Source organism: Malus sylvestris, chromosome 10, assembly GCF_916048215.2.
Source record: "Malus sylvestris chromosome 10, drMalSylv7.2, whole genome shotgun sequence".
NCBI lineage: Eukaryota > Viridiplantae > Streptophyta > Magnoliopsida > Rosales > Rosaceae > Malus > Malus sylvestris.
The window spans coordinates 34,614,222-34,629,363 of NC_062269.1; the positions used below are offsets into that span (position 1 = coordinate 34,614,222).

The 15,142-nt window shown below is 36.3% G+C and overlaps 1 protein-coding gene and 1 pseudogene across 4 annotated transcripts; one reads left to right on the forward strand and one right to left on the reverse strand.

Moving 5' to 3' along the window:
* The first annotated feature begins 5,964 nt into the window (after window positions 1-5,964).
* Window positions 5,965-7,850, forward strand: LOC126586826 (peroxisomal 2,4-dienoyl-CoA reductase [(3E)-enoyl-CoA-producing]-like; annotated as a pseudogene).
* A 685-nt stretch (window positions 7,851-8,535) lies between these two features.
* LOC126586825 (uncharacterized) lies at window positions 8,536-10,867 on the reverse strand. 4 transcript variants are annotated; one of them, XR_007610912.1, is made up of 3 exons: window positions 9,664-10,867; window positions 8,947-8,986; window positions 8,536-8,845 (listed from the first exon to the last, which is right to left on the reverse strand). XR_007610912.1 is itself a non-coding variant. In XM_050251784.1 (2 exons), the coding sequence occupies exon 1, from the start codon at window positions 10,657-10,659 to the stop codon at window positions 9,697-9,699; it is 963 nt and encodes a 320-aa protein (XP_050107741.1). In that variant the 5' UTR covers window positions 10,660-10,867; the 3' UTR covers window positions 8,536-8,986; window positions 9,664-9,696. The 4 variants fall into 4 exon arrangements, 2 of the variants coding, with proteins under 2 accessions (XP_050107741.1, XP_050107742.1); XR_007610911.1 differs by adding an exon at window positions 9,177-9,304 and having other exon boundaries at window positions 8,536-9,074; XM_050251784.1 differs by having other exon boundaries at window positions 8,536-8,986.
* Window positions 10,868-15,142: the final 4,275 nt, after the last annotated feature.

Genomic DNA, 15,142 nt, shown 5'->3' on the forward strand with positions numbered 1-15,142 from the left:
ACGACTCAGTTAGCTCATAGTTACTCGGCATGCGCCACACATGCTTTGTAATTTTAAGATCAACATTTTATCATATATTGATGCATCTTTCGCTCTAATGTGACAACTTCCATTGCCCATGTTAGAGAAGGTGAATCCGTTAAGCATTTTCTTCCCTCTTAGGGTTAGACAAGGATTGTTTCTTCTATTCGTTTTTGTATCCCTTCAATAACTTTACTTGTATCCCAAGCTACTGACTTGTGTATATATATACATATCATTACAATCATCCAAACTTCTTTTTTATAAATTCTTCTATAGCCCCATAACACACCTGCGTGCATTCACTAAAGATTTTTTTTTTTAACAAACGATATTATTTATACTAAGAGAATGGGAGAGTGAGCTAAGTCGCATAATGTATCAAAACAAATTTATAAAAAAAACTAATAAAAATGATGAAAAGTCGATCATGATTCATGAAACACTTTGAAACTGATGATACAGTTAGTTAATTAATGAAACAGAAATGCTAGAGAACCACATATTTATATTGTATTGATTAATCATAATGAAATGATCAAAACACTCATTACACCTCATTAACCATATTTTGTTATTATCCTTACCTTAATAATAAACATTTGCCATAATTAGATGACACCAAAATAGAAAACTTAACATAGCAAAACTGCCTTGCCTACGTTTTGTTGTAGTCTAGTACATTCTAGCGTGTGCATGGTCAATTATCGTGAGGTGGCTTTTGAGCAATGTTTTTTTTGTGGTCCTCTCCTCTCCCATATATATATATATCTCATTTCCACGGGAAGAAAGCTAGGGGATACCATATTTGCACAAATCATTTTCACCCATGCTTTGAAATACGTACGTTCGTACATATGTATGGTTCGATAAAGTTACATAGAACCACATCCATACGATGATGGGCAACAATACAATTTTTACAAAACCAAATTTTGATGTTTTTTATTGAAGCTATCTAATATTAAAAAATAAAAAATAAAAACAAAACCCTCTTTTCTCACTCCCACTCACACGTTATTTCTCTCCCTCTCTCCTTCCCATTTAGAAAACAAAAAATATTCATACACAGTATATAGACATATGATAGTCTTTGTTATACGAAAGGCAAAGCAGTCTCTAATTAGGGTTTTTTTTGTTGGACAAGAAAAGGTGTATATAAATTGTAAAAGTAATAAATATATTTTTATTTATTATAAGTGATTTTCTACACTAAAGATAAAGGAAAATGTTGAATAATCCTAAATACAGTGAGTTGCAGAAGAACTTCTAAACGCCAAGCAATTTACCATTTGTAATAAAGCAAATATATTAAAAAATAATGACTTCAACATGGCTTAAAATATACACATATTGGTGTGATGATAATTACAGTATTAAATACTTTATTGTATTTATTTAATATTGTTACATAATATGACTTTTGATGATTAGAATAGGAATCACGCATGATCACATAAATTTTTATTATAAAACATGGTGCGACGGAAATATTCCTTTAAAAGTGCCAACAACGATTGTAACAAAATAAAATGTGTGTCAAAAAACATGTATATCTCAACCCTAACTTATATAAAAAGAATTAAAAATTAAATAATCACTACCATGCGAATCCTTAAAACTAATTACGAAATAAAAAAATTAAATGAACTAGGTTTTTATTTATTTTTTCTTTTAAAAATGGGGACAACTGGTGGTAAGTTATAGTTATCTACCGTTTTCGAGCCCGAAGAAGCTATAGGGAATTTCACCATACACGTGACCACAATTAAGAAGACTCACCAGCTTGGTGCTTCGAACCCTAAACTTTCCACATTTTATTTATTTATTGGGGAGCCGATCAATTGTTTTTCTTTTCGTTTTTCCCCCTAAAAAATAAACTAGGTTTTAAATAATTAAATAAATAAAAATATAAAAACATGGAGGTTGACCAATATATACATGTTCGAATATGCCATAAGCACACATTGGATTTGGGAGATGCCATTGCCCCCGTCAATTTATGTGTGGTGGGGTGACCTTCAATTACCATGTGTGAGAATTATGATCTTGTACTATAAGATTATTCAAAATTAATTATGAATCTTAGATCTAGAAGCACTTTTTCACAAACATTTCTGATTTGGATCGATGGCTTCCCTTGACTTTATTAAGTGTTCCATTCATCTTGCATTCTCTAAATAAACCTTTTTTTTAATATAATTGATACAAAAAATAATAGAATTAAACATTACAATTTGAAAAAAAAAAAAAAAACGATTCTTCAACTTAATTATCAAAATTTAGAGACATCAAATTGAAGAGTAAACGTAGTGTCTAATATGCATAACATACTTCGCAGCAGTGGCCAATTCCAACATAACATCATATCATATTTAAATGTAAAACATACATGATTTGAAGAAGATAACGCGCAGCCAACAAATAAAAATATAATACAAGATTAGGGAAAAATTGATGGCTACCTGCAATATGGAATTGCTCTTATAAAAAGAAATATAAAAATGGTACTATCTTTAATAATAGGCCTTAATTAAACAAGAGGTGGAGAAAAATCACTGTCAATACAATTAGTTAATTATTCTGGCCATACTTCTAAGTCTAACTAATAAAATAGATCAGGTTCTTTTAATCATAAACAGACAAGTGCCTAGGTTTAATTTAAGCAAATCAAACTAATTTCGTCAAAAGCTAACCTTAATCAAAATGTAATGTGGCTTAGGTTTTGAGTTGACACTTGTGGAGTTTGAATCTTTCCGATTTCCTTTTTTTTTTAGGTATATTTTGTTAATATTCACAAGTGAGGTATGCATACATTGTCTTTTCCAATAATTCAAGTGAAGTTGGGGGTATATCTTTTTTTTCTTTCTAGTATGCACAAAGTAGCGCTATTTTAAAGTGACAATAACTACTTTCTTAATAAGAAGATTTAAGCGAGATAAATAAAAGATAAAATAATTGACAATATTTGTATGTCTTTTGGTTTGTTTGGCCCATTTGTAGAACACAATGGGCTACTCCATCAACTACTCTTTTTGCATCCTTCACCACTTCTATGAATTCAAATCATCTCTAGATCTCGTATTTCGGAGCCGATGGATCGAGAAATTTGGACTATTCAAGAGAGGAAGAGAGAGGTTTAGGTCCTTAGTTTGTGTAAGGTGGGCAAGTGGGATAAGCTAATGAGGTAGAAGGATTTAAAATGAGTGGTCCAGATTTTTCAATCCATTAGCTACAGACTACAAAATCTCGATTCCACCTCTATGAATGAATTGTGTGTCCCACTTGTTTTTCCCCTCGCAATTTATAAATACAAAAGATACTTTACAAAGAAGTTTTAATCTTTTGTCATTCCAACATGAAGTTTTGAAATTTTATGAATTCGTATTCTGTTTTTTCAACTATTTAGTTATTCGCTAAACTGGTGAGTGACAAGCGTAAGACTCATATATATGTCAGTATAAAAGTCACATTCACATAACGTGGACCAAAACCCAAACAACACCGTATATGTGTTAGTATAGAAGCCACATTCACATAACATGGACCAATATATGGAGTCTTTAACCAATGCTTCTTATTCCCTAACAACACCCAATGACATGCTTTAGGCCCAATGGAATAGTGTACGTGAATCATTAAATTTAACGGAAGATTATATGGTCAAATACATGGAAGAGACGAAGCAATACGATTTTAAAATTTAATATTATAATGCGAGAAAATTAAATTTAAAGGTGAAAATGTGTCCAATATTTGATTTCACTTTACCTCTTATGAAAAATATGACGTTTAAAATCATTCACTTTACCTCAGGATCATTGGAGCTTTGATTGCCCACACGCGTCGCCAAGCCAATAGCATAGTCTATCGTTTGGCTCGCTATGCCCTCCATAACGCCCCTCCTGTTTGCTCTTGGTTTGAGTAACCCCCAGATTTCATTTCCCATTTGCTAGTCAATGATTGTAATGGTCCTGGGCATCACCTTTAGGGGGCGTTTGTTTGGCCTTGTTAACTAGGATTGGATTGGACTGGACTACTTACTAACGTAGTCCCATGTTTGGTTTGTATTGGGACTAAGTTAAATGGGACTAAAGGGGACTCGCGTGGATTAGAGGTCACGCTAGGAGTTCTTAGTGAGACCCTCCACAAACCACAGGACTCGCTAAGACCATTTCCGCTTTAGCCCCTTTCGCTTTGCCCCTGCTTCTTCTTCTCCACTCCCACATCCATTTTCATCTTCTTCCTCATCTCTGCTTCGTCCCTCTACAAGTTCTGGGCTACGTTCTTTTGGATCTCAAAGGAATTTGCTTTGATTTGCATATCGTTGGGAGGAAATGGGCATTGTGGCGGCGATTTGCTTCAAGCGTTGTCATGACTGCCGTGGATGCCAAGCCCTTGCAAGCTCAATTCCCAACGCTTCAACCCACAACGCATCAAGGCCTCTAATACCCACTGCCGATTTGGTCTCCCCACCATTTATAACATGCCGATAATTTTTTCCCGATCAAATCTTTGAAGAAAACTGCTCTATCCTCTCCAAGTTTCTTATTCTTCTGCAACCTCTCCCATCAGGTAAAGACGATTGCTTCTTTTTTTTTCCCTCAATTTTTTAATTTTTTTTTCGCATGGGTTTGCTTGGTGCTATGTTGTTGCTGATTAGCGTCATCAAAAATTGGGAATTCTAAGGAAATTAATCAAAATATATAGTTTCTTGGTGGTATGTTGGTGCCATATTGTTGCTGATTAGGGCCATTAGTTTTGTTAATATCGTAATGGAAAAGGAATTAAAATGGAACTATTTTTTTTTCTGTAAAAAAAAAAAGGAACTATTTTAGTCCGACATTGTATCAAACGCTTCACTAAGTTAGTCTTGCTTTGTCTAGTCCAAGTCAGTCCAGCTTAGTCCCTGAAGCTAGTCCAGTCTGAGATAGTCCGGTGCAACAAATGCACCATTAATGGCTTGCCTTCCTAGTTCCTACTGTGTAACCGACTTGCTTTAGTGAAATCTTCTATCGTTTCTATTAAAAAAATGACTTGGGGCTAAAAATAAGAGGTTCATTGACATGGACCCAATATAAGGTAGTGGTCCGACCCGGCCCAGCCCGTTGAAGAGTCGAGTATACCAAACCAAAGGCTGCTATCTAAGGCCATTTCCAACCGAAGGGTCCAAAGGACCAAAAGGTCAAAAATAACCTGAAAACCATCTCCAATTAAGGGCTAGGCCAGATTGCTGTGGAATTTGAGAGGGCCCCACGGAATCGGAAAGGGCTGGAGGGCTAGAAAGCTGGCTGCATGCAGCCAACCAGCCAGCCAGGGGCTAGTCAGAAAAAATGGAAATCTTGTCGGATCTAACCGACATGAATACGTTCATATAATTTAGTATAAATATATTACTATCAGTTATAATTTTTTTTAACAGTTTTATTATTATTTTTTAATTACAAAATTTTCCCCATAACTTCTATTTTTCATATTTTTTTTAATTCTATTTTTTCCTATAACTTTTATTTTACAAAATTTGTTTCATATATTTTTCTTAAATTCCATTTTTTCCTATAACTTCTATTTCATAAAATTTGTTTCATTTTATTTTAAATTCTATTTTTTTCCTATAACTTCCTAAACCATTATACAACATTAAATTAAATTAAGTAACATGAAACAACATTAAACAATATGAAACAACATTAAATAACATTAACCAACATAAAAATTATACAACATAAAAAAAACATTTAATAACATGAAACTTAAGCAACATTTAAGTTGTAGTTTTTAAATAATAAATTATGTTTGGCCCTATGGTCCTTTGACCCTCGGTTGGAGACAGTTTTTTGTAACAGAGCTAAAACAAGTTCTCTGGCCCTTTAGCCCTCGGTTGAAGACGAAGACAAATATAACCATGTATTGTTTATTAAAATATTAATATCTTAGGGGACCATAGGACTAAACGAGCCGTTTAGCCAGCCCTCGGTTGGAGATGCCGACCCCAGACGTTGTTCGTTAACTCCAACCAGAACAGATAGAAACTTTGATCAGCAGAGAGGAGAGGGAGAGGGAGAGAAACAGAGGAGAGAGAGAGAGAGAGCAATGGAGTCTCCCGTTCAAGGCGGAGGTACTGAGGGGAAAGGCTTGCTGACGGGAGGAGCATCAGGAATCGGGTACGAGATTTCGGTTCAGTTGGGCAAACATGGATGCTTCGATTGCCGTCATGGGCCCTCGTAAGCATGTCATTGACTCTGCTGTCGATGCCCTTCATTTCCAAGGCGTTTCTGTAATTTTCTCACTACCCATTTTTTTAACTGTAGTTTGCTCCAATTGTCATACGATCATCTGGGTATCTATCAGTATCTTGTGTTGTGTGTTGTTTTCTTTGTTGTTGATTTTGTTTAACGGGTTTTGTTCAGTGATGCTTGTTTTCTGTTTGGTTGCTGAGAAAATTTAGGACAAAAATAAAGTTTATTTCAGCTGTTTGCTGTGTTTTCTGACCAAATATGCAACTGATTATATGCAGTGATGAATTTAACATTTCTTACATTATATTGATTTAAATGTGCAAATTGCTCGTGTTTGCTGAGATATTGGGATTGTTGTATTTGTTGCAACCTATCGGATTTGAGGGCGATGTGCGCAGCTAGAGTTTTGGAATCGACAGTGAAGCATTTTGGTAGGTTTGACATCCTTGTGAATGCTGCAGCTGGAAATTTCCTTTGTCCCGTCGGAGGATGCATCCGCAAATGGATTTCGAACAGGTCCAATCTCTACGAGCATCAAAACATAGCTAGTTTAATTTTACGGATTCTTGTTCCGTAAATTGGTTCCTGCAGATATAGACATAGACGCCGTTGACACTTTCAGAGTGTGTCACGAAGCGCTCAAGTATCTTAAGAAAGGGGCATCGGGGAAGAAGAACTCGTCTGCTGGTGGATCAGTAATAAACACAAAGCGCGACGTTGCACAATACAGCTACTTGGTATCAGATTCATGTGTCTGCAGCAAAGGTTTGTTAAGTCATCGAAACCTTTGGTATGTCTTCGCTCACGCGTGTACATTTCATCTGTCTGTGACCGTCCTGATTGAATCGGATTCCTCTAATGTTGCCAGGCAGCCGTCGATAGCATTACGAGAAGCTTGGCGTTAGAGTGAACGGTATTGCACCAGGACCTATTGGTGACACTGCTGTCTTCAGTAAACTTTTACCTCAGGAGATGCTGAGCAAACCCAAAGAGCAGATTCTTGTGTCTAAAGTAGGGCAGAAATGGGATATTGCTATGGCTGCTCTGTATCCTTCATCCGATGCAGGTTCGAATTGATCTTCGTCGTTAAATTATCTTTTCCAAAAACAATCGATCGATGCTATGGTTCTTTCGGATTTCTCGCATGGAGACACGATCTTATTCATTTGTTTGGTGCTGGAAGGAAAATACATCAACGGAACAACATTGGTTGTAGACGGGGGAGAGTGGCTGACCAAACCCGCGCATAGTCCGAAAATTGGCAGTGAAGCAAGCTTCCCGAGCTGTGGAGCGAAGGTCTAGAGACAAACCAGTTGGTATTGCTAAGAGCAAGCTCTAAATAATTCCATTTCGAGCGCTACGTTTTCGCTCGACATCAAAGTAAATTCATTGCCAAAGTTAATTCCCTGTGGAGAACTTGGAAAGATTCATGGACACAACTTATAAATGTAACAGTAGTTATAGCAGGTGCCAGTCAAACAGGAGAGATCCAAGAGAAGAACAAACTCGATCGTGTAATATTCGTTGGGTTAAGAGAACTTAAGCACAATTTCGCAATACCAACGATTAAAAAGTTCCACATTCCCTCCATTCTTATACGAATTGATGCTGATTTTCTTAATGGCTGCATATAATTCGGCTTTTTAGCCAAAATAATCCATGAGATTTGCATAACGTCACTTTGGTCCCTAAGATTGAAAATCAATAGAAATGGTCATTGAGATTGTCTACCATCCATTATTTTGGTCATTCCGTTAAAAACTCCATTAAGTGGTCCCAGGGCTCATACTGGAAACTGAGATTTTTGGCCGGAAGTTTAGGCAATTTTCAAAGTTTCGTAACTCAATTGCTTCTTAACTGAATTCGACCCATAATATATCAAAATGAAGATAGAAAAGTGTTGAACAAGATTATACCTATTTGAAAGTCTAATGGTTGCTGGAGATGGCCAAAAAATAACTTGAAAGGTGACTGGTCCGCATTTTGAAAATGGTCTGAAAGGTGACTTTCCTATCTTCATTTTGATATATTATGGATTGAATTTGATTAAGAAACGATTGAGTTACAAAGTTTTGAAAATTACCCAAACTTCCGGTCAAAAATCTCAGTTTCCGGTATGAACTCCAGGACCACCTAAAGGAGTTTTTAAAGGATTGACCAAAATAATAAATGATGGACAATCTCAGGGACTAAAATGATATGTTATGCAAATCTCATGAACCATTTTGGCTAAAAAGCCCATATAATTCTCATCCGTCCAGAACAACCGCAACAATGAAATAAGCATTAAGTTACGAACATTATATGGCATGCATCCCCAAGGATTTCGACATATAAATGATCTTGTACACACCCTCGATCTGTCGGTAACTGTTTTTTGTTTACATTTGAGGGAATCGAACCTAAACCTATCCTAATCCTAACCCATTATAGCTAACCTCTAAGGCTTCATCATAAAGCAAAACCAACCAAACGGTAGAGATCTCGAATTATGAAAACTATTTGAAAAGATTCAAATGGAATCAAGATCCCCAGGAGACATGCTTTACCTAAAGAATACTCCACCATGGACTTTTGGAGGAACACTAGTTTCACAAACAGAAAATACGCAACCATCTATAAGATTAGATTAAGGCAATAAACCTACCCGTAATATACAAAAAAATTGGAAGGTCTGTAGGCTTACTTGTTGATCATCAAGATCAAAACCGCTAACGCTAGAGACCCTGTAAGACAATCAAATATCCGTAAGAGTGGTACTTGGCCAATGTGGTCTACTCAATTATTAGCGGTCCATCCAAACCAACAATGCTACTGTATAGTCAAGTGGCAATCGATGTAGAATTAGTTTTAGCTGTCTATGTCCATACAATAAACGAAGAGATACAGAACTTCTGAATATTGGACTAAACTTACACTAATAAACAGTGCTACCAGGCATACAATCCAAACAGGAATGCAAACTACTAAGAGAACTGGCTCCTTCTGTTAAGATGATATTAACGTCTTTAGCTTCGGGTTCACGTTTATATTTTCTAAACAACCTGACCCATAGAATATGGTTAGGACAAAATACAAGATAGCATCACAAGATTAAGGAAGCTGTAAAAACTAATTTTATTAATGAATCTCGACACTCAGACTTTGGATGTCGAAGTTTAGAATTAATCTGTTGACATTTAACAGTGTGCAATTACATAAGAAAAGTTTTCCGACATTCATCACAGCACGAAAACTATAATCCCGAGCAAATTAATGCAATTCAACTAGCTCAAATGTTTATTAAGCAAAAAAAAAAGAATTAAGTAACAAACATGTATATGTATCCACAGAGAAACTAAACTCAATTCCATCAAAGTTGTTTTTTTTTTTCCTTTCAGGCATTTAGTACACAGAAACTTACACATTCAATTTAAGCAATGTTGTTCCTTTAGCATCAGACATCCAAGTTTTCCATCTGAATGCTGCTCTTGAGAGGCACATACTCTCCAAGATAGCCGCCGAGATGATCGTGCAAGGCGCTCTTGTCAATCTCCTGGTGATGATAACTCTTGCAGACATAGTAAAACACACTCTGCAATAGCAATCCAACCAAATTCACAATCACCAGCACACCCACCAAAAACCCACCAACCACAATCCTCACAAAAACCCCATAATCCTCCCCGCCGTGAACCACCACCGACCCGAAAACGGCACCGATGACCGCGCAGAGGGTCAAGTAGCCGAAAACGAGGACGAAGGCCATCCCAACCTTCCCTTTAAGGAGCTCATAGCTCTTCTTCATGGCGGCGAACCCGTAGACGGGCTCGAGGACGGAGACGACGCTGGCCAAGTGCCAGAGGGCGGTGATGTAGACATGGACGACGAGGAAGAGGAGGAAGATGACAATGGCGGAGAAGAGGAGGAGAAAGGGGTTATGGGTATCGATGGCGAGGATGAGGAGGATGAGGAAGCCGACGAAGACGAAATTGTAGCAGACCATGAGGAGGGAGACCCAGAGGAAAGTGATGAAGAGGCGCTTGAAGACTTTGGGGATGGCGGAGAGGGTGTTGGAGAAGGAGACGGGTTTGGAGGTGTAGAGGGAGGCGGCGGTGAAGACGACGGCGGCGGTGGAGAGGAGGGAGAAGGCGAAGAGGAAGATGAGGTAGCAGAATTGGAAGAGGAGGAGGAGGGACCATTTGTGGTGGAGCTGGGCGGGGTCGGTGGAGGAGGCTTGGAGCTGGTTGAGGAGGGGGTGGGTGAAGAGGGAATGGGCGAGGATGGCGAAGGAGAGAGGGAAAATTAGGGTTAGGGTTATGAGGTAGAAGGTTTTGGGGGACTGTTTGGGGATGGAGGTGGATTCTCTGAAGATGTCTGGGATGGTCAGAAATTGGAGCTCCTCCGGCGCCAGATCCATTGATTGCAGGAAAAAGAAAACTTTTGATTGATTGGGTGTTTGAGTTTTAGAGAGAGAGAGAGAGAGAGAGAGAGATGGTGAGCCCAAGATCTTATTTTTAGGAGATGGAGAGAGAGAGAGAGAGAGAGAGAGAGAGAGAGAGAGAGAGAGGATGATGATGAGAGATTGGGGAAGAAAGGAAGGAAGAAGGAAGGACTGAAGAAGATGGTGGCAGAAGAGCGGTAATTATTTTATTTATTTAATTTTTGATGTAGATGTAATGTGGTTGTGACACGTGCGTAATATTTGGGGACATTATCTTTATTTTAATGTTTTGTTTGTAAAAGGAGGAATTTAAAATTTTAAACGTTTGTTGTGAATTGTGAAATATTGATATAGAAACAAGAACCAAGATAACTAATCTTTGGTCCTAATTTCAGTATACATATATATTCAAGGTTTTGAAAGCGCTAGGCACCAGAGGTGCTGGATTGCGGCTTAGGCGAATCAAACGAATTTATGTAAATTTATTATATATTGTATAAATAAGTGTCTATTTATATTTAAAAATAATTATTATTATTTTGAGATATATAAAATAAAAAAATAAAATGGCATATAGATTAGAAAATATTAGAACATATTGAAAACATGGGAATAAGAATATAATGAGTGTTCAATAAGTCTCTTACAATGTATTAAAAAAATAAAAACGAACTGAAAGTTATCTATTTTATGTTTAAATAAGAGTCGCAGCTTAAGTAGGTGCCTAGATGGGTTAGGCGCCTAGCAGGTTAGGTGCTTAAGCAGATTTAGACGTCATTTCATGATTTACAAATATCTAGACATTAATCAGTGAGGTGACCAGAGCCTAACCCTAAGCGCTAATATTTAAAACAATGCATGTATTTGCATTAGGCAAATTGATTAATGTTGTGTGTTTCGCTCAAGTTATGAGCATTCTGTAAAACAGAAAATATTAGAATCGAGCCCAATCATTGTAGCTACCATGTTATATCAAACTCAATCGATGCTGCTATGACCCAACTATCTTGCGGTTTCAATTCAGTTCTAATTTGCAAGTCGGATCAATGCAGATGCAGTTACCATATTAGATTCGAACCTAATCAATGTAGTTACTTTTCGTTTATCTCAATATCTTGTAGTTTCAATTTGGATCTAATTTGTAAGTCGGGATTGACCTAATGGATAGGACATTCTTCTTTTAACTCTATTTCCATGTTCTTTTAGTTTAGTTTAGAGTAGTATTACCGTTTACAAACATTCTAGTATATGTGGATCCAAAATGACACGGCACACCTCTTTAGAACAACAAATGTGTTAATTTTTTAGGGTTAATAAAATTATTGAATCTTTGTGAGAATCTAGAATTTCAAGTCAATTTATGCCACTTATATCAACTATCAAGTTTTTTTTTTTTTTTTGACAAATGATAATAGTGGTTTAAATTGTTAGATATTAGGTGAAAGGGAGATTGATGGGGAACAGACCCACACCAGAATGCATAAACATCATTAATTTTCACTACTACTGTAAAACATAAAAGGCTTTTTAGCCAAAATGATCTATAAGATTTACATAACACATCACTTTGGTCCCTAAGATTGAAAATCAATAGAAATTGTCCCTGACATTGTCCACCATCCATTATTTTGGTCATTCCGTTAAAAACTTCGTTAAGTGTCCCGGAGTTCTTGGCCGGAAGTTTGGGCAATTTTCAAAATTTCGTAACTCAATTGTTTCTTAACCAAATGTGATCCATAATATATCAAAATGAAGATAAGAAAGTGTAGAACAAGATTATACCTATTTGGAAGCCCAATGGTTGCCGGAGATGGCTGGAAAATAGTCTGAAAGGTGATTGGTCCAGGGGAAAATTGGAAAACTTACCGGAAACTGGGTAAACTTTAAACGTTCATAACTTCTTTAATACTCAACGAAATTGAGTGATTAAAAAAAATCATACTTTTCAACGAGACAAAGAGAATGGTACCTTTCTTGATGGCTAATTCGCCATGGTTTGGCTGAAAAAAGGGCTCGAAAGTGGCTACTCGAGACCAAGACGGCCACTTTCGAGCCGTTTTTTTGGCCAAACTACTGCGATTTAGCCATCACAAAAGGTACCATTCTCTTTTTCTCATTGAGAAGTATGATTTTTGTTTTTGAATCACTCGATTTCATCGAGTATTGAAGAAGTTACAAACGTTTAAAGTTTACTCAGTTTCCGACGAATTTTCCAGTTTTTCCGCGGACCAGTCCACCTTTTAGGCCATATCCGGCAATTTTTGGGCTTATAATCTTGTTCTACATTTTCCTATCTTCATTTTGATATATTATGGGTCGAATTTGGTTAAGAAACGATTGAGTTACGAAACTTTGAAAATTGCCCAAACTTCTGGCTAAGAGTTATAGGACACTTAACGGAGTTTTTAACGGAATGATCAAAATAATGGATGGTGGACAATCTCAGGGACCATGTGTATGTATTTTCAATCTCAAGAACCAAAGTGATGTATTATGCAAATTTTAGAAACTATTTTGGCTAAAAGCCAACATAAAATTATCAAGTATTTGGGGGCTATCTCCGCGGAGGAAAAAGTTATTGGGCCTTTGGATCTTTAAACAACAAAGCCTATAGTTACTAGGCCCAAATATTTTGCGTAGGTTCCCGCTGTGCAATTTCATTTTGTCATTTCTCTCCAATTTCTATAAACCAAGTGTTTTTTCTTTTTTTTTTGTCAAAAAAAGTAAAAGTTTATTTTTTTTGCCAAAAAAAATAAAATTAACTCTTACACAAACACCAAGTAAATTTCTTAAACGGTCATTATAGCAAGCATCACCAATACATTGAAATATCCACATAAAATAAAATCGAACACATAATAACGGTTTTCTTTCTTACATGCCCGTTTGTGTGCGATAAGAGAAACAAACATATTCAAGATTTTCTTCTTTCTTGCATGTTCTATCTTTTGCATGCTCGTCTAATTAACATATATTGACCGTTTCTTTACTTCTCCCACTAGTTTCCTTAACTGGTTTATGTTCATCCCTTACCGTTAAGTTTTCGAATTCCAGTACTTATGGCAGCCATCTATATATATATATATTGTTGGAGAGAAGATATTTGCGCTTGGCAGCCTATCGAAATAGAACCCAAGTTCGAACACGGTAATGCTCATGCTACATTATTGCACACAATACCCAAAGAAGAATAATCATTTGTTGATTACATTTGAGTTCGAGACGATGTTTTTGAGAGAAATTTTGGAATAATTAACAATTGGATGTGCTAATTGAATGATATACTAAAATGTAGACGTATTACTTGTATACTACTGCAAAAAATTTCCATAGATACATAATAAGTTTGCTTACCAATCACAATTGTACCACTTGTACACAGCCATAGGGTATCCTACAGCAACCTTACCCCATCAGAACATAAAGTTGTCTTGCTCTATGTCACTTCTGAACAAGCCAGTATTGAGATTCTCAATATAGGGAAAGTTTCTGAACAGTTGATGACCCTTTTTCTTTTTTCCTTTTTGTTTTTTTTCAAAAAGTTGATGACCTTTAACATATCACAGGGTCAAAGCACCTATGCTAATATTTGGAGGCCACTGCAGTTTACTATATTGATCTTTTATATATATATATATAGACCTTTCTATCACGTTCTGGATTGGTTGAGCTGTTCTGAAGAGCTAGATAGAGAAAGATGAATGGCGGATTAATTTTATTGACAATTAATCTGATAAATGGCCTCGTGACGAAATTATTGAGTTGGAACAGAGATGCTAACATGGAGAGGCAATCAAAGGACTAAAATCCATTTTCAGTCTTACATCATGTTTTGATCTAAACTTCAACTTATCTAAAGACATGAATCTAAATTTTACAAAAAAGAAGAAGAAGAGGAGATGATACCTGCAGATGGCTGCTCCTGAAGGCTGAAAAAGCAAAATATCAGAGAAGTAAGCCAGGTTTTGTAGTAGTTTGTAACTTTGTATATATATACAATTATAAGAGTGCTGGTAGTCAATGCACCTAATCGTATGCTCTGATGTGTATAATTCAAGGCAATGTACGTAACGTATCTTAATGTTACCGTGGGCTACTGGGGCTACTGGTTTTCTTCATTATTTTATCATTATTATTTCTTAGGTTGGGATGACGAGAAAAATATCAACCAAATTTTATTTTGTAAGTATACATGTATACATGCAATAGGAGAAAACGGGAATCCATGCGATGGATGCATGCAATGACTAATGTCTAATTAATGAGATATTTTGATTTATACATAAGAAGAAGAATCTTTCATTTTTTCGAATCAAAATAGTTTTTATTTTGTTATGGACACAATATCAATTAGAACAACTTAGGAGACAAACTATCAATTTGGAAGATTAAACATGCATTTCTTTTAACCTAAGAGCAGGTCAAGGCCCAAAACGCCTACACATAAATGGTTCAAATC

What these genes read in the sequence shown, in the direction of transcription:
- LOC126586825 (XM_050251784.1), bottom strand. Translation starts at nt 10,659, where the DNA reads ATGGATCTGGCGCCGGAGGAGCTCCAATTTCTGACCATCCCAGACATC.